Below are 25,855 nucleotides of genomic sequence, written 5' to 3' on the forward strand. Positions count from 1 at the left end.
TAGTTGATGCAGATCTCTGGGTGGTGACACTTCCAACGATCGAGCAAATCGAATCATATTTACATATCCATTATTTATTTTAGACAACTGATCATTTGTGCAGGTCTATTTAGATGAGCCGTTGACGCCTGCACAAAGTTTGTTCTTTTGAACAAAATAGAAAACCATACTAATGCAATTACTGTGTTTCAGGGAGTTACTGAAGCATCATCTTCAATAATATCAATGGAAGTCTATGAGGAGCCCGAGGTATGGATCTTGACAGTTCCATCTAACTAGATCAACAATGCGTGAATAATTGTCGTTTGAATGTTCTACACAAAGCGTTCATTCGTGTTTTGCTATTGAGATGTACGTGGGTATTGGTCCCCAAGTACATTTTGTGTTTTCGATATTATACATACTAATGAAAGTTCTATGTTTCAGGGAGTCGATGGAGCGTCAGGGCGTGATGGATGTGCTTATGAAAATAGTCGTTGCAGCGCAAGAGGAAGTGGAGACATGCACACACGAGTCGGAGCAACAGCGTCCTGATGTTGAAGTTCGAGGCAAGAAAGTTTCAAAGAAAAGAAAGCAAAAGAAGGTTAGTGTCCTGGTCACTATATTATGTTGTTTTTCACTGTTAATAGTTCAATACTGTAAGTTGTGTTTAAACTGAACATCCCTTTTCCAATCTGTCCTCTAGTTGCGAGTGGGTGTACGAACTAGATCTACACAGACAGTGAAGCGAACGAGAGATGTTGCTTGTCAAACCTTTTGGCAGGGACTTGAGACTAGAGCTGCATCATGCCAATGGGAAGAATATGAAGTGATTGACAACGGAGCTATACCACATCCAGCCATTGATCGTGAATGTCCTCCTGGTAGTTCGGATGCAGTCGGAGATCAATTCACAGAATCCACACCCGCAAAAACTAAGACCGCGAGAAAGTTGAAGAAATTGTTTTATTCACCCATCGCCGGAGAAGGAACAGATGTTGCAATGGAAGAGAATGAAGTGGACGACAATGAAACACCATCAATATCACTGAACATAGCGGAAGACGATATCAGAGATTCTACCTTTCATGTGAGTGACATGTCCTCAACGTTACAGGCCGAACCAGCTGGGATGCAGAGTGACAGTATAAGGAAAGAGGCCAAATTCATTGTATTCGATAGTTGTTTGATTGATATTATTCGGATGAAATGTGGGCATTCGGTTGGTGGGGAAGTATGTGGGGAGCCATTGATTAATGTGACTCGTGCAATTCGAGGCACTAACCTTAAAATACATGCTACCTGTACAAAATATCATCCTTTCTCATGGTCTGCACAACCCATGCTGGGGCAACTGCCAGCAGGCAATCTACTTTGTGCAGCGGCTGCACTTTTTAGTGGTTCAAGTTTTAAAAAGTTAGAGTCTTTCTTTCAGTTTGTGGGAATCCATTTCATTGCGAAAACTCAGTTCTACAAATACCAAACCGATTATCTATTTCCAGCCATTAGCGAAGCTTGGAGAATGGAAAAATGTCTATTGATAGTACATTCGCGGGCAAACGGTTCAGGCTAGCCGGTGATGGACAGTGCGACAGCCCAGGATTTTCAGCCAAGTACTGCACCTACCACTTTCAGGACATGGAAAGTAAGAAAATTGTGAGTTCGGTGGTCGTGCAGGTGTCACAAAGTACAGCCTCAGTGGCCATGGAGAAAGTTGGCTTTGTAGCATCATTGCAAGAACTACAATCGCGGGGAATGGTGATCGACCTGATAGCCACGGACAGACACGTTTCAATTGCCAAGACAATGAGAGAAGAGTACAAAAATATAAATCACCAATTTGACGCTTGGCATCTTGCAAAAACAATCAATAAAAAAATGTCGGCTGCAGGTAAAAAAAAAAGATATGCAAGGTATTTCACAGTGGTCCAAGTCAATCAGCAACCATCTTTGGTGGAGCTCAAAAACATGTGGAGGGTCATTGGAAATTCTACTGGAAAAATGGCGGTCAGTAATGGTACACTGTAGCAACGTTCACCGCTGGACCACAAACCAACATTTCCACAATTGTGAACATGGCCATTTGTCCACAGAGGAGGCACGGAAGAAGAAGGAACAAGTTACTTACCTGTAACTGTTGTTCTCCAGCATGGGTCTGGCATGGATTCACATGCTCATGAATATTCCCCGTCGTCAGGCTGGGAATCCTCGGTAAATAAAAAACCAGTATCAGTTTCGTTTCTGATCTGTCTTTCGCAGTAATAACCAATCACTGGTCTCTGCGTCATACTGACCACAGCCAATGACTGCCCTCTACCTAAGCACCGCCTCTGGCAGCCATCTTCAGATTTGGAAGCACGTGAAGTGGCAGTATGACCAAGTGAAGAGCCGCAGAGGGGTAGGCGGGAGGGTTCGCATGTGAATCCATGCCAGACCCATGCTGGAGAACAACAGTTACAGGTAAGTAACTTGTTCCTTCTCCAGCATGGGGTCTGGCATGGATTCACATGCTCATGAATAAAGAATACATAGCAGTACACACATGCACAACCACGGGAGGTGGCAAAGGCTCAACATTAAGCATCACATCAACTCAACATTAAGCATCTTACCTCCTCACCAGGCTCACCTCAGGCGAACAGGTTGCGCAGCACTGCTTGGCCGACCCTGGACTCCTCCCTGGAATCCCGGTCGACGCAGTAGAATTTCGTGAAGGTGTGCGTCGACCTCCACGTAGCAGCCCTGCATATGTCCAGCAGGGGCACACCAGATAGGAACGCCGTGGTAGCTGCGATTGCTCTGGTGGAATGGGCTCTCGGACGGCCAGGCAGCGGTCGGTTTACCAACCGGTGACAGCACATGATACAGCCGGAGAGCCATCTGGAGATGGAAGCCTTCGAGAGAGCCTTCCCCTGATTGACAGGTCCAAAGTTCACAAAGAGTTGACGTCTTCCGAAAACCCTTCGTGCGGTCCACGTAGAACTTCAGCGCTCTAGCTACATCCAGCTAGTGCAAAGTCCTCTCAGCCGGCGATGAAGGCGACGGGAAGAACACAGGTAACACCAAGGGTTTGTTGAGATGGAAGTCCGACGGTACCTTGGGCATGAAGGAGGGGTGCGTCCTGAGCACTACCCTCGTGTCGTGGAAAGTCAAGTACGGGGCCTTGCAGGAAAGGGCCTGGATCTCTCCCACTCGTCGTGCGGAGGTGATGGCCACAAGAAAAGCTGTTTTCCACGATAGAAACTTCAACGGGGCCGAGTGCAGAGGCTCGAACGGAGGTCCCATGAGCTTGGTCAGCACCACGTTGAGCTCCCACGCCGGGGCCGGAGCCTTCACCGGCGGGAACGATCTGAACAGTCCCTTCATGAACTCTTTCACCAGACGATGAGACCACAAGGACGTCCGCCCCGTGGTTCTGGTGTATCGGGAGATCGCAGCAAGATGAATCTTGATGGACGCGTGTGCCAGACCAGCTTTGGCCAGCGTCAGCAGGTACGGCAGTACTTGGGGAGCCGTAATCCGTAGAGGGTTAATCTTCTGTGCGTGGCACCAGACAGAGAACCTCTTCCATTTGTGTCCGTAGCATTTAAGAGTCGAGGACGCCCTGGCCTTTGCAAGAACCTCTCTGCAATCGGCCGGTATGTCGTATCCTCCAAACTCTAGCGCTGCAGGAGCCAGGCCTGCAAGTTCAGCGACTTCGGGTCGTGGTGGAGGATGGCGCCTCCTTCCCTGGAGAGTAGATCCGCGTCCGCCGGCAGCTTGATCGGTGGGGACGCTGACAAGTCCAGAAGGTCCGGGAACCATATCTGCCTCGGCCACGCAGGTGCGACGAGGATCATCCTGCACCGTGACCTCTTGAGCTGGTTGACGAGCCGGATTAGCAGAGGCAAGGGAGGGAACGCGTAGAGGAACAGGCCCTCCCAGGGGAACGAGAAAGCATCGCCCATGCTCCTCGTCTGGGGAAACCTGCTGGCGAACCTCCGGCACCTGGTGTTCGTCGCCGTCGCGAACAGGTCGATCTGGGGTGTGCCCCACCGTCGGAAGAGGCGATCCACCAGATCCTGCCGTAGTTCCCACTCGTGGCACGAGCGCAGCTCCCTGCTGAGTGAGTCGGCGATGGTGTTTTTTATCCCTGCCAGATGAAACGGCACCAGAAAAATCCCTTGGGCGACGGCCCAATGCCACAGGTCCTGCGCCTCCTTGGACAGCGCTGGGGACCTGGTTCCGCCCTGTTTCCTGATGTAAAACATGGTGGTGGTGTTGTCGGTGAAGATCCTCACCACCTTGCCCTTGAGGGACGGAAGGAAGGACCTGAGGGCCCAAAACACTGCAGGGAGCTCCAGGACGTTGATATGCAGGGACTTCTCTGTCGGGAGCCAGAGTCCCCTTGCGTGCAGATTTTCGGTGTGCGCTCCCCACCCTTCCAGGGAGGCATCCGTGGTCACAGTCTCCTGGTGGGCTGGGGTCTGGAAGTCCATGCCCGCCGTCAGATGCGCGCGGGTGCCCCATCACCGTACCGCTCGTCGGAAACTCTCGTCGAGCTTGATCCTTTCCTCGAAGCTGCCCGTCGTCTGGATCCAGCGCGCATCCAGGAATTCTTGCAACGGGCGCATCCGGAGCCTGCACATGGGAATGAGGTAGATGCAGGAAGACATCATCCCGAGGAGGGACTTGATGGACCTCACTTTGGCCGCAAAGTAGACAGGGAGCAGACAGGGGCCTTAGAAGTGGGCTTTTGCTGAGAGGGCCGGCTAAAGCCTGCCGGTCCCTGATTGGATGCAAGAAAACCCTCAGCAACCAATGGAAGTGCTGCACAGGGAGAGGTGGTTCAGGACAGCCTACCTACATAACAAAGAAAACCATGGCGGCCAACTTGGAAGAGCCAAAAAAACAGTGAAATAAGCAGGCAATAGTGGGAAAGCTCCAGGTATTAAAAAGCTCCAAAAATAGCAGCACAATGAAAATTCCAAATAAAACAGTCGTTTCCAACAATTTTATGCAAATTTCGTTGGGTTTTTTTGTTTGTTTTTTTTCAAATTTTGAATTTTCAGGTTCAATGAAGTCTCCCATGTGGCTTTGTACATGTGTTTCAGCCCCTCTCCCGCTTCTTACCAGTTTGTAGATGGTGGACACCAGTTTCCTGGTGGATGTGGGGTTGACCGCGTAGCACTGTACCGGGTGGAGATGTGGGGACTGTGGAAAGTCAGGCCATTTGGCTCTAAGAATGTCCTGCAGTCCGTAGTAATGGAGTGGGGTAAGCGCATCATGCTCTCCCCTGCACCTCAACTCTTCCCAAGGTACAAATCGGCCATCCCACACCAGATCTCCCAGGGAGCGTACCGCTAGGGCTTGAAACCGTTCTTTTGTGGAACTTTTGTGCGCGAGTGGGATTCCCATTATGTTGTGCACCGGCAATTATGGTAGTAAGTAGGGGTTAGTTTGTAGCATTTGATTTATCCTCTCCCAGGTCTTGAACGTTGTCGCTATGGGTTGAATCTCACTTTTCGGGGCCGTGCCTCTATTGCCCAAGATCATGCCCATCAGAGCGTCTGGATGTGTGATGCCTTTGGCCAACATGAAATGGGGGGGGAAATCGGGGCTGGGAGAATTCCATCCAGATATGTACTCTGCTTGGGCTGCCAGGTAATAAAAGGTACTTATCAGGGTACTCTAGGCCACCTAAGTCGTACGGTCGGGTCAGGGTGTCATAGGCTATCCTAGGCTGCTTACCCTCCCACACCAGTCTCGTCCTCAATCTTTTAATGCGGGTCAAGTAGCAATCAGGGAGCCATATCGGTACATTATTATATACAGACAGACATTTGGGGAGTATTACCATTTTTGCAAGAGCAATGCGAGCGGCTTGCGAGATTGGGAGCAGTATCCATGCTTCCAATTTTTGCTCTAGGATCTTTAATGGTGTGATATAGTTGTCTTTATATACAGTGTCTTTAGTGGTGGTTATTATAATGCCCAAATAACGCCAACAAAATGTATTGCCCACGTCAGCCCTCTGCACTTCTGGGGTTAATGGTAGAACCTCGGATTTCTCCCAGTTAATCCTAAACCCAGATAGTTCCCCAAATCTAATCATCTCTTGCATCAACGGGGGTATGTTTCGGCAGGGGTGTTTAACCTAAAGAAGGATGTCGTCAGCGTACAGGGATATGATGGAGAGGTTTGAGTGTATACGGATCCCTCGCTGTGCGTGAACCTCATGAACATGACAAGCTATTGCGAGGGCAAATAGAACCGGGGTAAAGGGGCAACCCTGTGAGTGCCCCATGAGGGGAATATATGCGAGGAGATCAGCCGTTTGTGTATATTGATGCCCTGGGAGCCGTGTACAGGAGATGAATCCATGTGATATAACTTAGGCCTAGGCCCGATCTCCGGAGTACTTCAAATAGAATGGGCCATTCCACAGAGTCGAACGCCTTTTAGGCGTCAAGGGCTGCAACCACCATTGGTACGTCTGGGTTAACATTATGCATAAGGGTAAACAGGCGTCTTAAGTTATTCTGGGTTGAACGTCCGGTAATGAATCCAGCCTGATTTGGTAGGACTAGGGACGGTATGTGCGGGAGTATGTGATCTGTAAGTATCTTGAACCAGGATTTTGTTGTCAGTATTAATGAGCGAGTGTGGCCTATATGATGAGATACGCAGGGGGTTCTTCCCAGGTTTTAATAGGACAGTTACTAATACAGATCTGGTTGATTTCGGGAGAACGTCATTGGACATAGTGCTGTCGTACATCGCCATCAGGTGGGGAATCACCAGGTCGGCATAGGCCTTGTAGAATTCTGCAGTTATGTCCAGGCCAGGTGCCTTCCCGTTGGGTAGTGATTTTTTAGCTTTACTTATCTCTTCCTCTGTGATAGGGTCATTGAGAGCACTCCCTTGATCCGAGTCCAGCCAGCCCATGGTGATTTCATCTTAGTAGCATGTTAATGCATCGTGCCCAGGGGTGGGACGCGATGTATACAACCAGTCATAAACTTCTCTATATTCATCGTTTATCCCTTGCAAATCCCTTTTAGGAGTGCCATTCTGGTCCTCGATTTCTGCGATGCTGGTGGTTGGTTCTCTTCTAATAGCCCATGCCAGAGTCTTACTCGGCCTATCTCCCTCTCCATATCTTGCCGCCATTGTTGGGTTTCCCAAGAACCTCTCCTCGTGGTTTGCCAGGTCAAGGAGCTTCTCCCTATGTGCCTGTAGCTCACAACGGAGCTTGGGGGGTGTCTGTGACACTTTGCCTGATATTCTCCAACGCTCTCATGGACTTCCGGATTGCCTTTAGTACTCCACCCTCTTGAGATACAGCACCCTTGTGTATACACTTCGAAGGCTTCCCAGATTGTGCCTTGATCGGGGACAAACTCCTCGTTGGATTGGAAGTATGGGTCCATATCCTGTTCTATTTCCGTGCGCCACCGAAGCAGGTTGGGGAGGAGGGGGCTCCTGGTAACCACAAAGCAGACCATCACTGATGAATGGTCAGACAAGGACCGAGGGAGGATAGTTGCCTCAGTGACATTTAGGATAGGGGTTGAGGCCATCACAGTCAATCCTGCATGAGCTATAATGTCCCCAGGAAAAAAACATGTACTCTCCATCTTTAGGGAGAAAGTTTCACCACACGTCATGCAAGTCGTGACTGTGTGCAATGGTGGACCAAGCTCTAGCTGCTTGAGGGTCAGTTGTGATGTCACAGATCTATCCAGGTCTATTGTAAGTGCCAGATTGAAGTCACCAGCCCATATCATGTCATATCCAGTGAATTTGTGAATATGACTAGCGCACTGGTGGAAGAACTCAGAAGAGTCAGAATTGGGTACATAGCTATTTATGATTAGACATTTCACCTCGAGAATCTCACCCCCAAGAATTAGGTATCTCCCCTCATCTCATCTCAGATCTGATCATGTAGTCTGTATTGTAGGGTTCCATGGATGTAGGTGGCGACTCCTCTAGCATGTGATGAGTAAGAGGAATCATATCTATGGATGCCCCATCGAGCCATTTTAGGGAGAGGGCCCCCCCCCTTGGTAAGGGGGGTCTCTTGTAGACAGTATACTCACTCCATGGTTTCTGCTATTAGTCGCGATTTCTTCTGATTGGTCAGTCCCCTTACATTCCAGGATAGTAAATACAGAATCTTCCCAGGTTTCCCATTCAATGTAGATGTAGCCATTTAACCGGCATTAGCTTGGTGAAGGAGGACCTGGTTAGTATAATGTTGACGTGTGTTGTGGTGTCTGTCAAGTATGATGCAACTATGCGAGTCATAGGGGTGAACAAGGGCATGATGGTTACCTCTATGACCAATAACATTTCCCCCCTCCCACGCCAGAAACAAACTTACCGGCTCCAGTTCCCTCCCCTTAAAACTAATTTTGAACATTCTGAACAATTTAACAGTCCGCAATGGCTGTGGGAATAGGTGCCGCTTCTTCACTCCAGGTGGCTGTGGCTTGTAATGTGGCACCTGGGTCACACCCCAGTGCCCAGAGCTGTCGTTATATCTTAGTTCGGGATTCGTGGCATATTGTCACCATGTAATGACAGTTCAAGAATGGTGTGGCGAGCGGTCTGGCTGTCCCCCTGGGTCAGGGAACCGCTCTGCTGATTCTGGTGAGGTGAAGAAGACCGCTGACCCACCGTCTTGAACGCCAAGTTTGGCTGGGTATAGCGTCACCCATTTCCCTCCTTTTTTCCCCAGAATGTTTTTCGCATTTTGGAACGTTTTACATTGGTCTTGGACATTCAGACTGAAATCTGGAACAATCAAATCGTGAGCAGTTCTCCTTTTTCCCTGGCAGCTCGCAGGATAGCGTCTCGGTCAATGTAGGAGAGAATCCAGGCGTTTGGGGACACCTGGAGGTGGTCTAGCCACCAGCGATTGGTGTGCCAATCCCCCCATGAACATCGAGGTGGGGGGCGGGGGGATTGTCGAGGATACCCCCCAGTAGAGACTCAATGAACTTTTCCATATTATCGATTGGGATGGATTCTGGCACGCCTAGAATACATATATCGTTCCATCTGGAACACCCTTCCAGGTCCTTGTTTTTTGCAAATACCTTCTTCACCGTTTGTTGTAGTTCAGCCATTTCTCTCTGTAGTGTAGCGACCTTATCCTTTCCTTCCCCTATCCGTTGTTCAGCCTCCGTCACATAGCCTCAGTTTGTCTATTTGTATGGCCGATACATCCACTTTGCAAGTTAGTGCATCTATTTTATGCCCCCAAGTTGTCTGTACTGCTTTTTAGAGCCATCAGTGTTTGGTTAAGGGCTGCCACATCTATCTGGGCTTGTGTCTGGCTTTGGGGTCGAGGGCTACCCGTGCAAATTGATCCATCCTTGCTTGTTTCTTGGGGTTGCCCATGGCAGTGTCGTCTGGAAAGTACAGCGCCCTGCATCGATTGGGCTTTAAGAGTTATTGGTCGGTGTGAGCTTTAACCCTTCCTGTGCTAGTTGGTTCATAGAGCCACTTAAATATGCCCCATGTGTTGGGGCAGGTCAGAGGTGGTAGCTTTCCAAAGGCTGTGGGTCTTCCGGTGCACCAGGGCTGCCTTGTTAATGCTGGTTTGGCTGTTGGTGCCGTGTGTATGGGTATGCACTCCGTTGAGTGGAGTTCACTGGTCCACACAGTTTCAGGCCTGTAGACTTAGTGCCCCCCAGACACAAGCACCAGTAGCAGCGCAGTGGCACAGGGCGCCCTGTGAGAATCCTGTGCTGTGCAGCAGCGGTGTAAGGAGATGATCACAGCATCAACAACCCCTCCCCCAGAGATGGTTTGGGGGCTAGGGGAGTGTAGCAAGTTTGATGGCAAATAGGTTAAGGATGCAGGTTCTATGACTAGTGCCACCTTGTTACCGCAGGGGCGCGTTGCCTCCCCCAGTGCCCTGCGGGCCTGGGGTATGTTAGTTTGCCGCTCAAGACAGTGCAGGTGGTTAACCGGGCTCCCTCTCAGAGTGAGACAGTCCAGAAGCTCACCACGATGGCCAGAGTCGTTGGGGACCCAGGACAGCTCCTGGCCACTCCCTCAGCGTCTCAGGTGAGGCCCGCAGTTCCAGGGGAAAAATCCAAGCTCCCACTTGGGCCGCCGGCCCTCCAGGTAAGGTGACATGCCGGGTGGGAGGCATCATTGGGGGGGGGATGAGGATCTGTGCCTATGGTTGAAGTCTGTGATGGATCACCTCGCAGTGTGGGCAGCAGTAGCAACAGTCCACAGAGCAGGATGGTCTATTTACCCACAGTTGCAGGCTTTTCCCATGGGCCCTAAGGGCCACCGCAGTAGTGTGGTGGTGCCCGTTATCCCGTGGGGGCTCTGTGCGATGATTCCACCGCAGGACTGGCTCCGGTCTCAGCACCTCAGGGGTGCGGAGCAGGCCTGTAGGTCGCAAGCGTGTTGGAGTTGGATGAGGTGCTACGATCTGCAGCCCGCACCGCCCGAATGCCCCCATGGAGCCCTTGCCCAGTACTCACATTTTGAAATTATTTCCAGGACCTCCACCGCTCGCAGCCACCCCAGAGCAGCGCTGGGCCACCCGGCCGGATGCATCGGATCCGGTCTCACCTCAGGAGTCACAGTGGCTGGGGACCCAAGGCTCCCCCAAGAGATTCCACCACTCCGGGCAGGGGCCGTCCGTGATTTGCCCAGCGGCATCATGGGTATTCTCCTGTGCGGAGGGGCTGCCATCCGATACCCGCTCTGCATTGCTGTTGGGGCCGCCCAGATAGGCTGTTGGAAGGGCCAGACCCAGTGTTCAACAAGTGTCCAGCCTGTCTTTCCAGGGCTACATTTAGCGACGATAGGAAGCCCCAGGCCTCCACTGCAGGGCGTCTCAACACAGACTCCCAATCACAATATGCAGCAGGGGTGTTGTACACAGGGCCGCAGGGTCCACCGGGTGTGTTGAAGTTTGAAGTCTCCTACGGCACAGCATGGAGCAAATCAATATGGCGAGCTGCAGTGGTGCGGACTAACTGTCCTGGCTCACCCTCCACCTCCAGGACTGCGGATGCGTCCCTCCCCAGGGTGCCACTTGTCCCACAGAGCTCTCAGTCAGGTGCCAGAATGGTGTAAAAAGATGACTCACCCTCAGTCTTCCTTGAGCTTAGGCTCCGGGGACTAAATGAGGGTCCGATGCCAAGGATATTTTTGGAGGATTGTGATGCCTAAAGCTCCTTAGGCAGCAGCCATCTTGAAAGTCAGGCAACAGCGCCCCCAGGCTAAAACTTCTAGATCTAGACTTTCTGGAATTCAACCTTCCAATATTGTGGCTGCTACTTCCTTGTACTCTTGGTCCGTTTCCTCCTATTCACATCAAAAGATATTTTGGCAGCTACACTCGAACTCAATTTGGCCTCTCCACTGGATGCTATTCATTTATGTGTTCTCAAAGAGGTTATGCCAGAAATGGCACCTTGGTTTGCTCATTATGTCAATTTTTCTTGTTCATCTGACTTCATTCCAACAGAATTGAAGCAAGCTCTTGTGATCCTTCCTGCTCCTGGAAAAACCTACTCTGGATCCATCTGTCCCTGCTAACTTTCATCCAATCTCTCCTCTCCCTTTTTTCCCAAATCCTTGATCCCTCCTTACTTAACTCTTTGAGAATGCCTTTCCTGGATCCTTTCCAATCATGGTTTCACCCTGGAACCAAGAGCTCTGGTATCAGCCTCAGATTAACTGGCTCAGCCATCTGATCAGGGTGGGGGGGGGGGGGAGGGGGAACTGATTATAGTTAGATACTGCTTTTACAGTCACCCACTCATCCTGCTTGACCGCCTTGCCCTGGCTGGACTCAGGCCCAGTCATGATGTTATTTCCTTCCTGAGAGGACACAAACTTCTCCTTTTCGCTCTTGTTCAATTTTTCTCTTGTGGGGTCCCTTAGGATTCTGCCTTGTCCCCTAGTTTTTTCAAAGTGTACATCCAACCATTAGTTGCCCTCATCCACTCCCATGGCCTCTGTGGTTACTCCTATGCCAGCACTCAGATAATAATGTATTGCAATCTGCTGCTTCGTCTCAGTTTACGGGTTGCTTGGAGGTTGTGGGATGTTGCTGAGTGACAACTGGCTTAAGTTGAATGGGGACAAGACAATTGTGTTGGGGCCCAGCCCTTTATACCACATCTCAGTTTTGGCCTGAAACTCTTGGACCTTTACCGGCGTCAGTTAAAGTGTTTGGAATTAGCTCACTCTCTGCATTAAGGCCAAGTTGGTGCCAAGCAGGTCACTTCCACCTTGCGGTCTTGTGAAAGGTTCACATCATTTCTACCCTCAACTTCACACCACGTTTGAGCAGTATTGACAACAGCAACTGTCTTTTTTGGCACAGCCCCAAAAAATCATATTCATCACCTTCAACTCTTGCAGCAAGAGTTACAACTAACACTCCTTAAGGCCCTCATATATCTCAGACCCTACATGCTTTGCACTGGCTTTCTGTAGCCAAGAGGATTGAACTCAAATTATTGTGAATCATCCACTGGGCCTTTCATGGTCAGGCAGCACAATATTTGCAAGCTAGGTTACAGCCTTACATCCCTGGATGTTCACTCGGATCAGAGAATGCCAGTCTCATCTCCGTACCATGGACCAGAGGCTGGGCCTTTTCAGTGGTTGTCACCAAGTTTTGGCATTCTTTGTCACAATCATGGAGGGAGGCCAAGAACCATTTGACTTTCATTGAAACCCCTCCCATTTTAGCTGCCTGGCCTTCCAGCCACAATTGGTCCAATAGCACCAAAATGCCCTTGGGCAAACACATGCTTTATAAATCCAGTTAACCACCATTCTTTTGCATCACTCATTGAATCTTGTGATCTTTCATGCACTGGATCTTCACAAATCTAACCAATCGCCCTGCACAACCACCCACAAAGTCATCTACTCACCACCCAAGCCAATATCCACTGCCCCTCCTTTTTGCAAAGGGTCAAAGACTTAATTTAAATCACCTGCCGCATCTCTATGCTCCCATCATCCTCCAAATCTGCAACAGTTCTACTCCTTTTGAAGAAAACATTGCTAATGCAAAGGTCCCAGCCAACTAGCACCCAGTTTCCCTCCATACCATTACTCAAATATTTCACCAAATACCTTGAGGATAAAGGCCTCCAAGGCTTACTTCAGTCTGACTTCTGTAGTACACTCAACACCTGCAGGTCTCCAACTCTCTATCCAATGCTCACCACTCCAAACCCAGCTATACCCCCTTTTGGACGGCTCTACCGCCTTCAACCAAAATCTGCTCTGCTTCCTTTAAATCTCCTGGAGCTCACAAACCTCAGACTACACCACCGCCCACCGCCCACCCCCCGTCCCCAAACCCCACACCCCTTCCTGTGTCCACCAAGGATCGGTCCTTCATCCTATGCTCTTCACCCTCTATACCTCAGAAGACCAATCTCATCCTTTGGCTTTTACCATCACTGCAGCCACACATTTTTCACCTTCGCACTATTCCTTACACAATGTCGACTGCAATCCATCAGGGGATGATGGCTGCCCCAAGCCCAAATGCACGTTTTTGTTCTCCCAATGACGTCCCTACTTACACAAGACGACCTTGCTCCCCCTTTCAAGGTTTGCAATCTTAGTGTCCTCAATAGCAACCTCAGACTACAAGGACTACCACAGCATCTGCTGCTCAGATTAACCTTGCCAACATTTGAAACATTCCTCCATTGCTTACTCCAGTCTTGTCATGCTCAAACTACTTGAGCCTACTCTGGCCTTCCTCTCTACCCTCTCCCCTGGCTCTCGTTTTAGGCTAAGGCCTCAATTTTGAGGAGGATAGCTCAGGGGCAACGCGCTAGTCTTGGAGGCAAGAAAATAGGTTTGAATCCCGATTCTGTGCTTAGAAACCAATCTCTGCTATTAAACATATTATAAAAGAACAATTATAAGTTGTCTAACCACACTCAACCAACCCAGATCCTCCTCCTCCTACCTACCAAGACTATGCTGGTTGTTTTCCCATGCACAACCCCTACTTTCAATTTCTCATTACTGATAAAGGTGATCATTAGGGAGTGGAAGTTATTTGCAGATTATTCCAGTTAACATGCACTCCATTGACGGTCTTGCAAGACAAAGCAGTCTGCAGTTGCTACATTTACATTTGTTTGACCCCTTGAAGAAAACAAAAAAGACATTGGTAACAACTAAACATTTCAAATTACATGAACAGCATACAAACCAGAAACAAGCTGCTGTTGGCCATAGGTTGATGACAAGGGAAGCTTTGAGCGCTTTCAGCCGGTACAAAATTACTGACAGGTTTTAATCTACCACTTGTTACTAAAAGGTTGGCCATATAAATTAGCAGTCATCCTTGATACAAACTGCCTTAAGCATTTTTTCTGTTGCTCGTGCAGACTATTGGAATTAAGGCTCTGGGTTGTGTTTTCTGGTTTGTACACCAACAAAACTGTCCGCAGTCAGTATGTATACCATAAAATTAAAAACAAGTCTCTTGACTAGCTCTTGAAGCAGTCAATCGTGTCTGCGGTGCAAACAAACCAAGGAATCCATTTGTTTTTCAATTGCTTTAAATGGCTGAAAAGATATGGTCAGGCATTTAAGGTGAACAATGGAGCCTCATTTGAAGCACAATAAACCAGCTCAATGGGTGCCCCATTAGAAATGTCCAAGCAGTAATACATATTTTAGGCATAGGGTACACAGTAAGGAACACACATTCCGATAAAATGTACAAGAATAAATATAGCTACAATGTTGAAAAATGATACACTACTTCAGAGATTAGTGCCTAAACTGCTTGGCTCAAACCTGGAAGGTACTTTTCACCTATACAATTAGTTCCTTTTCCGATTTTCCTTCAAATCGATTGTTGGCATATTTTAGAAATAAATTCCTCCTGAAGATAGTTTAACACCAAAACACCTCACAAGACTTGATACATACATGAAACAAGTCTTAAAAAGTGAAAGGATTTAACATTTGAGAATCAACTATTGAGTTATTTGGATAATACGCCTTCACACAGGGCACAGATCTGGCCCTCATCACATTTCTTCAAGCTTGTCAAACCTGGTGTAGTCCCACGAAAATCAAACTTCTCATCCATTCCTCAGAGCACAATGCCAGCAGTGAAACAGACGACCGTGAAAGTCTTCACAACTAGCCGTTAATCTTTCAATAGGCCACCATGTAGCTAGAGAAGGAACCCATCCTCAAAATCATGGCAAACCTCAAACAACTAGTTAAAGGGGCACCCACACGAATCTTTATACACCCTGGATGGCATCTTCCAAACTACCATCCTCAGTGCACTTACCATGGGGGAAGGTCAACTGTCCTCAGATAAAACTAGAGCCTATAACTTGGTTGTTACTTTTACGCTGATAGATCCTGGTACAGCTGGAGGGATACACAATACACAGCTTTCTGGCTTCAAAAACACATTACAGCAGTTGAACAATGACTAGCCACTTCATAAAGCTGAAGTCAGATGAGACCGATGTGTGTATTGACTAGGGTAGTAATGACCTTTGCAAGCAAGCCACATTTCCCCAGAAACCACTGGTTCTTGCAGAGCCAGCCAAATGAGAAGTTGGCACCTAGTGTTGAGTGTTTTTGCGATTCATGCATTTGGAAAACAGGAGCGCAGACGAATAAGACCTCCGATTGGTGCAATAAGGTTTTCCAAGCTAAGGCTTTGATATGGCTGACGCAAAACCAATTGAATCATTGAGAAGATGATGGGTTCTGAGATGGGGACAGACACTTGAAGTGCAGATGGGAGGCATCACAATGCCATTTGCGATCTATATCTATTAGTATTGAGTATCAAACTGATGGGCATTGTATGTACCTGCCGTGTGTGGGTTAAGCTGCTACTAACATTCAGTGAGCAAGTACCCACGATGTATATAGATGCTGCTGAGTATATCAAAGTGGTGGGGGAATTGTTAGGAGAGATCAAATTGTGATCCGATTTGTGCCAATTGTTCAACAATAAGCCAGGAATATTATACCCAGTTAACATCAGGTGATATGTACAGTTATGGGGCAGGCCATCGCTCAACAGGTGAATGTGGGAGTAAGTGGCCGTTTCTTGTAACATAGGATCCTTCGAAAGGTTATAGCTTTTCTTCTTGAGGCCAATCAGGTGGCTGTAGTCTATTATAGACTATCATAGCAATTCCTTTTCTGGGACTGCCTGGTCATCTCCCATCTGCAGCTCCAGATCACATTCCCCATGATTCAGGCAATTGCACCAACTTCCAGTACAGAAACCGGCTATGGTTTTCAACGGTACTCCTAAACCCTTTCATGGACAGTGCGTTTGAAAACCGATTCGCAACAAAAGATGTAGTTGAATGAGAAGTGTGATTCGGAAAGAGTGTTAAGTTTGTTTTGCACAAAGGGCAAAAACAAGCAGGTTGCATTCTCCTTAGAAACTCCCAGCCTTTGGAATTCTATACCAATAAAATCTGCGTTTCCAAAAGCATCAAAAACTGACAAGAGACCATATTTATCCAATCTCTGGACCCCAATTTGAGTTGTGCTATTGTAGACATGTGCATGCTTTACGAAACTCAAATCCTATTCACCCAGGAGCACCAACGGCAGCAAAAATGAGCCAAAGCAAAAACATGACAATTCCTAACAGTACAAATTGGAAAACAAGACCACCAAAACATCCACAATTGAAAATTGACAATGTAACAATAAGAAATAAGTCATACATAACAGAAAATTAAAGGCTCCAGATATGCACATGGTCAGAAAGAAATGCTCAAAATCTGTTTAATTGTATTAGGGTTTTAACCTCTGTATAACCGAAAATCCTTTGACATGTAAAACTATCAACTACAGTGCAAAAATCACATCTCCTGATAAACATTTAACAAACTAACCAGTACTATGGCCAGAGAAACGTGGTGCATATGCAAGCAAATCTACAAGCCCAAAAAGCCTACACAACCATCTCAAGAACTCACAAGACCACCTGCATAGTAAAGGATAAAACGTCACCATACCTAATTGCACGAAGAACCACCTACCTAAAACACAAACCACTTTCATTGCTTCTCCATGCAGGGCTAGTAATCCAAGACCTATGCTGCCTCCCACTAACTCAAGGTCACAAATCTACACTAGCCTCTTCCATTCCTAGCCCTAGATACCTTCATTGTGCAAGGGATCAGTACTCTGCCCTTGACAACAGCCATAGTCCAATCCCTCAAACAAAATAAACAAAGCCAACCTAGCAACCAAACAAGTACTTCCCAACAGATCTGGAAAAAAACAAAAACCATCTCCATGTTTCAGGACAACACAGGGCGCAAAATCCACTATGCTCAATGTGAAACACAACCTGCACCAACTAATGCTAGACACCCCCACTCCCTTCAGCACCACCAGCCACAAGTCCCTACTAAAATGACGATCACTTTGCACTGGATCTTCACACTGAAATGCCCTCCCCACCCCAATCAAATAAAGATCCAGTAACTCAACTCTGCTCTAAAAATTCACAACCCTGCTACTGGATCTTGACAGTACTGTGGGTATGACCCAGTCAAGGGTGGGAAAATTCTCCACCACCAACCCCTTGGGCATTCTGGCACTGTGAATGAACATTGTGACCCTCTCTCTAATCCAATGTCGATCAGTCTCTCCTGGTCAGATCTCTTCCAGGTGCTCAAGACTCCAACAACCAAAATGCACCCAAAGGTTCCTGGGAAGCAACACCATTCAGAGAAAACTGCACTTGGACCCACAGGACAAGACCTGAAACCGGGGGAAGGTAATATTTTCTTACCTGTAACTCCATTTCTCCAGCATTGGCATCTTTCATGGATTCACATGCTTAGAATATTCAGTTGTCAGAGTGGAAACCCTCGGTACACTTATAAAGCAGTTTTCCATAGGAAAAAACTTTGACACTTGTGTCCTATCCACGTCGTTTTGGGCTGCTTACGCATGCCCCAATAGGACGTAGCGGTATAAATGCTGCGGCTCCCTTCAGATTTTAACCCCTCCAAAGTAGCATGGGGGGGAAGGTGGAGCGAATACAAACCTGTACATTGTACTCAGGGGAGGCCGGGGGCCGCATGTGAATCCATGAAAGATACCAATGCTGGAGAAATGGAGTTACAGGTAAGAAACTATTCCCTTCTCCAGCGCCCGCCGGCCTCCCCCGAGTACAATGTACGTTTGTGGTCTTTAACATTAACATGTTTTGCAGTGACCCAGGCCAAGTTAAGGAGTCTCCCGACCCCCCTCCTCCCCAAACCCTGCAATGCAATATTGCATAGGTGCTTAAAAGCACCCTAGCGCACTCGGCGCGTGGTCCCTCTCCCCAGCCCACCCACTTCCTGGTGCCCGCCTCCCAACACACCCACTCCATCCAGATGTCATGATCTCTGCTTCCAAAAGATCAGGACTTGCCCAACTCCCTTGGAAGCAGACCCATAACCCCGGTTCCGAGTGCCAGCCAGTCCCAATTGGGACCTTTTGGACCCTGTCCTGGCGCCAGTGGCACCAGGCTCATAAAGATGCCCAGTCCCAGCGCTGGAAGCGCCGGGCTCATAATGCTTGGGTGGACTTACCTGCAGCAGACCATGCTGCTTACTTACCTGCCAGTTGAACCCCGGATCCTCTTCTGTTTGGGACTACTTTTCCTGTTGGGTGGGGCAGGAGCCACTGCCTAGGTTCAGAACACTGGAACTCTTCTGGAAAGCAGGAACTCTTTTCTTACCTAGGTGTGGCTGTGGAAGGAGACACCTAAGCACTACAGGAGGCTATTTAAACCACACCCGATGGATGAAACTTGCTTCGTGTTATTCTGCATTCTCTGCAGCAGAACGCTCATCGTGTCTTCTGCTTCTGATCCTGGGCCTAAGGAAACAAAGGCTTACCATCCTGGCATCCAGTCTTCAGCAGCACCTGTAAAGACAAAGAAAGAACAGGTTAGCACTACGGTCTTCAGTGGCAGCGCATCTCTTACCTGGTCCATCGGCTGTCACCAACGCCTCGCGCTGCATTCCGGCATCTGAAAGACAAAAGCTTACCAGCTCTTCGCACGCTCCGGAGGCCTTCGGCGCTGCATCCCGCATCTGAAAGACAAAAGAAGGTGCGTTTAAAGACATTGGGCAACTTTATTACTCACGTGCCATTACTCCTTCCCACGCCGAATCCAGTGGGTATACCAGCACCCTTCAGCTTCTCTAAAGCTCTGAACTTGTACCTGCAAGATAAAAGGGACAGTTGGTGCGCATCGTGAAGCAGGCTACAAGCGCTTACCTACGTGCTTCCAGGCGCTTCTATTCCTCACGCGGGTTCGATCCTCAACTCTCATCAGCCCGCCATCGCCGGAACTCTGCAAAACAAGAGATATCATTACAAAAGACTTTTAAGACATTTGAAGCGCCCAGAACTTACCGTTCGTGCAGTTAACGACGGACAGCAGTCCTCTGAGGTCAAGAGGCCTGCACCCTTATCCAGTGAAGGAACTGGTTACGGCACCCTGCCCCGAGGCAGATGGAGAGCTCAGCGTTCACTTACCTAAGGTGAGGGCGTTAACCTTTGGGGTTCTACAGGAGAAGAGAAAGGGAAGAGGAGAGAGGCACCCAATAACCCCAGTTCATTAATCCCATATTTTCTATCTGCAGACATCTTACTCTTCGAGTCAGACATACAGTGCACAGAGGTCCAGCCCAAAGAGCCAACCGTGTGTTACACATCACCTTTGATGATACGGCATTCACCCAGTCAAGACCGGCGCCTCTGCGGGAATCAGGTGAGCGTTACACCAGATTGGTCCCCATACCCCACTTCAAGGGCATCCAAGGGCAGCCCTCTGCCCGGCAGCCCTGCACGAAGGACCCCAAGGCAAAGGACAGCCCCAGGATGTGTCTGCAGGTGTCCGCAGGGGACGCCAAAGAAGCCAGCAGCTAACAGACACCAACAAAAACTGAGTGTGACATGGGTGGGGAGTAGAGCAATCACTCTACTCCAGAAAACCCATCACTATCTTACCTCCCTTATTAGCATGTCCACACCTAGATAGAACTGTGAACATTAGCCTGCATCGCATCTGGATGGCATTGTGAATGGTAGCATGTCCACACCTAGATAGAATTGTGAATACTGGCATGTCTGCACTTGGATAGAATTGTGAATACTAGCCTGCATCGCATCTGGATGGAATTGTGAATGGTACATGTCCACACCTAGATAGAATTGTGAATACTGGCATGTCTGCACTTGGATAGAATTGTGAATACTAGCCTGCGTCGCATCTAGATGGAATTGTGAATGTTAGCATGTCCACACCTAGAGAGAATTGTGAATACTAGCATGTCCACACCTAGATAGAATTGTGAACATAAGCCTGCGTTGCGTCTAGATGAAATTGTGAATGTTAGCATGTCCACACTTAGGCTAATGTTCGCAGTTCTAACTATGTCGCGTCTGGATAGATTTGTTAAGTTAGCATGTCATTGGCAGATGCACTGGCCACTAGAGCCTAAATGGAGGATTAGGGGAGCTATCAGAGAGCATTTTAGAGGTGGGGACGAGGAGTATGGAACCCGTATGCCAGTCAGACCAAGATCAGGACAGAGCCGCAACAGGGAGTCTACGCTTCAATGCAGGATAGAGACGCAAACTAACCAACCCTACTAACAATTTCCCTTTCTGCATACACCTCTCAAACTCCAAACACAACCAAAACCTACAGCACAACAAACCGCACAAATTTCACTACATTGCATCAACAAAACAAAAACACACCTAGCCCTGCACAACAGTACACGACGACTACCGGCCGCAAACACCCCAGGCCCAGCCAACAGACCCACCAGGCTGAGGCCGCTAACAGCACATCACTGCTCTCTTGCACTTTTCCTGCTTCCTCCCACTAACTCAACCTCCCCTCCTCTTTCAGAGCTGCTAGAGCGCCAAGGGACCACAACGGTGGTGATAATGTTAAAGGACATTGGTACCACGCACTAACAGGAGGGAATGTCCAGAACAAACCTCTCATTAAGTGTTTCACTAACCTGCCGCTAAACAAGGGAGATTACTTCCTTCTTGTGAACCTAGAAATGGCCACCAGGTGAACCTTTAGTGATGAAAAAGACAATCCGCTTTTTGCTATGTTTGGTAGATACGGAAGAAGCTATTCCGGAGTAACCCTCAGAGGTTGCACTCCCGTCTGTCCTCGACACCACGCACAGAATCTTCTCCACTTACACCTGTAGGACTTGTTGGTGGAAGGGGCCCGCGCAGCTTGCAAGATCTTCCGACAGTCCGAGGGAATGTTCAAGGCACCAAATTCTGAAAAGTCAGGAGCCAAGCTGTGAGATTGAGACTGCCTGGATTGTGATGCCACACTGTTCCCTCGTCCCGGGACAGGAGGTTGGGAACGCTATTGGATGATCTGACAGGCGAAGCAGGTCGGAAAACCATGGATGCCTCAGCCAACACGGTGCCACCAGGATGACTCAGCACCTGTACCTGCGTATCCACTGCAGAGTTCTCCATATCAGAGGAGACAGAGGGATGGCTTAGAGGAACTTGTCCATCCACGGGAAGGAGAATGCTTCTCCCAGCGAACCTTCCTGTGGCCACCTGCTGGCATACATCTCACTTCTTGTCCCTCTGCGTGGCGAAGAGATCCACCGGAGGCCACCCCCATTTCTCGAAGACCTTCGACAATTGACCGGTGTCTATTTCCCACTCAAGAATCTGGTGCATATTTCTGCTGAGCGAGTCTGCCCGTTTGTTCCTTACTCCTGAAAGGTGATGAGCTACGATGGATATATCGTGTTTGAGCCCAGTGCCACACCTTCTGAGCCTCGATGGAAAGGGTTCTGGATCGTGTGCCGCCTTGCTTCCTCAAATAAAACATCGCCGTGGTGTTGTCAGTCAAAACTCTCACTGTGGACCCTCTGATGTGAGGCAGGAACGGCCCCAGGGCCCAGCGCACTGCTCTCAGTTCCAGAACTTTGATGTGCAGGAGAGATTCCCCTCCAAGACCAACGGCCTTGTGTTTGCAGAGTGCCCATGTGTGCCCCCCAGCCAGTTAAGGATGCGTCCGTCACTACGGTTAACCGAAACCCCGGCTCCTGTAGGGGTACTCCTTTGGATAGATTCTGGACGCTTTTCCACCACTGAAGAGCCAACAGGAGCTCGTCGACAGTCAGCTTGTCTGACCAGAGGCCTTGAGTCTGCGTCCATCGGTCCACCAGAAACTGTTGCACTGGCCTCATGAACAGGCAGCAGTTGCCCTCAAGAGGAATGCAGGACGCCATAGCGCCCAGGATCGATGTACATTTTCTCACCGACAGTCTGGTATTGATTTTCAACTGACCTGCCAATCGACTGAGTTTGGTGATCCTGTCGAGGGATGGTCTCACTAACCCTGACTGGGTCGCGAACTGTGCGCCCAGAACACCAAGCTTCTTGACGGTGTTAACGAGGATTTATCGAAGTTCATTGCAAACCCCAGCCGTTGTAAGAGGCTCATGGAGGTCAACATAGGGGAGGACCCCCTCACCAACCAGTCGTCGAGACACGGGTATACATGATGACCTTGCCTTCTCAGCCAGGCTGCCACCGGGGCCAAACATTTCGTGAACATTCTGGGAGAAGATTTCAGTCCAAAGGGAAGTACTGTGAACTGGTAGGGAGTCTGCCCTACCACAAACCTTAGGAACTTCTTGTGTCGCCAACACATCGGTATGTGGAAGTATGCGTCCTGCAGGTCCAGAGACGCCAGAAAATCATCTTGAATTTACTGGATCACTTCTTGGAGCGTGAGCATCTTGAACTTTATGCTTTTCAACGATTTGTTTAGCTCGCGCAGGTCTAGGATGGGACACCTCTTCCGTTTGGCTTTTTCAACACAAAGTATCGGGAATAAACACCATTGACCCCTGCTTAAACCCCAACTCCGCAAGGTCCACTGCGATGTTTAAGGCATGATTGGAAGCCTCTTCACTTTCCCAGACCAGCAACATAGCCACTTTGCAATGTTCATCCAGAAGGTGTTCCAATATAGGAGCCAGCCGGTGCCACATCTCCCTGTCGTATCTAGCAACTATGGCTAGAGAATTGGCCGCTTTCACTGTGGTAGCACCTACCGACAGCACTTTGACGAAAGCATCCTGTCTGGCATCACTTTCTGGGGGGTCGTGCACTTGTGCTGGGCCCTCACCCTCAATACCACTGAGTCAGGAGTTGGTTGGGAGGAAAGGCACTTGGGAGTAGAGTCCGGGGCCTTACATTTTTTTCTCTAGACTACGCTTTATCGCTGGTTCCGAGGAAGGGTGGCGCATGGTCTGCAGTCCAGTCCTTCCTTCCACACATGATCCAGGATGGGTACTGAAAACACTGACCTTCTCCTCACCCCCACCCCATGTGGTCGAAAAGAAAAGTCCTTTTTCTCTTCTTCCTGGGCCAGCCCGAAATTCTGTACAAGCCCTGGCCATCATGGTGTGAAATGACCCAATATCATCTGGGGGAAGACGGCTGAGCGGGCTCCTCTGGGTTTCCGTTTCTGCTTCGGACTCCCAGGTTGGATCCCTGAAGGGGGAAAAGGAGACAACTGACGAGGCTCTGCTGTCCGAGTCCATCAGTTCCCCTTCCTCACGGCGCGGGGCCGAGAGGTTTGTATCCGGCGGCACTGCCGCAGGGGTTGAAGGTGGTCAACGAGACGGGCCCGGGTCGTCGATGACTGACCTGGCCGAGTTGTTAGAGGTAGTCTGTCATCCAGTGTCTTCAGCAACGTTTGCAAGGTGGATAAGACTTCCAATAACAAAAGTGACTGTCTATTGAGCAGAGGTAGAACACAGAATGCTCCTGCAGAGGGGCCTGGTAACTTGTAACCCCAGGTCTGCAGGGCCAGCTATTCCCACATCCTCGTCTCCCGAGGACACCGACAAGGCCTCTTGCTGCAGAAGTGTCCCTGGCAAAATTGGGTCTTATACCTCTGGACGCCAGGCCTCTAGCGTGATCTTTATCGATAAAGCGATAGTCGGCTCCGTCATCGACGTCTGCGGTCCAGGAACGGTTGAGGCCAACTTCGTCAGCGGCAGAGAAGTAGCCGACGACTGCCCTACTGTCGACAACGGTGGTGGTCGTGCAGGCTTATGCAGCGTTCCCGCCTTTTCCGAACTCGACCTGCGTTTCTCTGCATCTCGACTCGAGGCCGATCCATGATCGCCCGAGGATTTAGATTTTTTGTCTTTCCTCGCTGAAGGTGAGGCTGAAGATGCCTTCTTAAAAGAAGAGTCCTTGGAATGGCCTTCCGATGATTCTCTCTCTCCGCCGGTCGCGATTTCTTCACCGGGGGTTCCGACAACGTTGAGCAGAGCAGGGCCCCTGAAGATTTTGACACTGAGGCCGCGCTGCGCGTGGAGCCCACCTCCGAAGGCGGGTATGCCCCCGCTCTGTCGTTCAACCATGCCACAAGTCTTCAACTCCGATCTTTAAGAGTCTTCTGGGAGAAGCCCTTACATATGTCGCACTTGTCTGCCGAATGATGAGGGTGTAGACAGTATATGCAGTCCATATGTCCGTCCCCCTCGAACCCCTTCAATCCACACATAGCACACGGGCGGAACAGCGCTTTTCCCGACACCAGGAGAAAAACTGCAACAGCACAGCCTAAACCAAATAGACTACACAAGGTGCTCCCACTACTTGACCCGCGGGGGCAGGGCATACCGCTACATCCTAGTGGGGCGTGGATGCGCGGCCCAAAACAGATAGAACGGTCGACACTTTTTTGTCCTATGGGATACGGCTTTATAAGCTTACCGAGGGTTCCCAGTCTGTAAACGGGGAATATTCTAAGCAAGTGAATCCATGAAAGATCCAATGCTGGAGAAGTGGTTTGGCAGCTTGAATGCAAGTGGTTGACTATAGTTGAAGGGAAAGCAGTGAACGGCAGACTAGGTGAGGGGAAGTGAGTGGTGGGATAGTGGACAAGACAGGGGCAGGAGGGGGGAGAATAGACATCCATGAGTTTATTATTTACTCATCCAGAGGAAAACTAGACTACCCCACTAGGCCAAATAAGGATACCAAGAGAAGGCCACATCCTAGGACAGGGATGGAGCATACAATAAGGGTATAATGGCGCTACTAGATTTTAACAGGCACTCAATTTAGCAGTTACAAGTGCAATCAAGTATGGGAGGCAACGCGCATCATGGTTGGTGTACACAAATGACATTGTCATTATAGATTATACCCCCCCCACCCCCCATGGGAAAAACAGGCTAAACCCACTGTATAATTATGCCGCATCAACCGACCCCCAGATTAATGTTGTGGAAACCAAAATTATGGTATTCAGAATGAATGTGTCTGGGGAAAAAAGATGGTGTGGATCCTAAATGACAGTTGGGTCGAGACGGGGGCCTCTTGTTACAAATATTGGGGGGGTGTGGTTGATAAACTTGGCATGCACATCGGGAGTAAGGTACGACTTAGTGCAATGAGCAAGTTTATTGGACGAATGGGAGTCATACCATCAAAACCAGCCTTACCAGCAATCAAGCAAACATGAAAATCTATCACTGTACACAGTGTGACAGTATGGGGCCACAAACTCAACTGAGAACTTAATTGATGGGAAATTGTTGAAATTACTCGAGGGCTCCCTCAGTGAATACCATGCTTGAATGTTGTCTTCATAGTATGGACATTAAGGTCTCGATAAAATTAATATTGCCAACTAGGAAGTTAAATGGAACCATATGCTACAAAAGATAATTGTGACCAGAAATTGCCTGTGCCTAATTGGAATGGGCAACAAAGATCACCATTTTTCCAACTGGCCAATTGGGTGGCAGCTCAGAGGGTGAACCAA

The 25,855-nt window shown here is 49.0% G+C and overlaps 1 protein-coding gene across 1 annotated transcript in view; it reads right to left on the reverse strand.

Annotated features, from left to right (window-relative positions):
* Window positions 1-24,443, reverse strand: part of LOC138493080 (uncharacterized) — a 40,313-nt gene extending 15,870 nt beyond the window's left edge. Inside the window, exon 1 of the mRNA XM_069620299.1 lies at window positions 23,967-24,443. Within this exon, the coding sequence (XP_069476400.1) occupies window positions 23,967-24,443 (477 nt within the window). The remainder of the gene's footprint in view (window positions 1-23,966) is intronic.
* Between the last annotated feature and the right edge of the window lie 1,412 nt (window positions 24,444-25,855).

This window comes from Ambystoma mexicanum, chromosome 10, assembly GCF_040938575.1.
Source record: "Ambystoma mexicanum isolate Mex_15411 chromosome 10, UKY_AmexF1_1, whole genome shotgun sequence".
NCBI lineage: Eukaryota > Metazoa > Chordata > Amphibia > Caudata > Ambystomatidae > Ambystoma > Ambystoma mexicanum.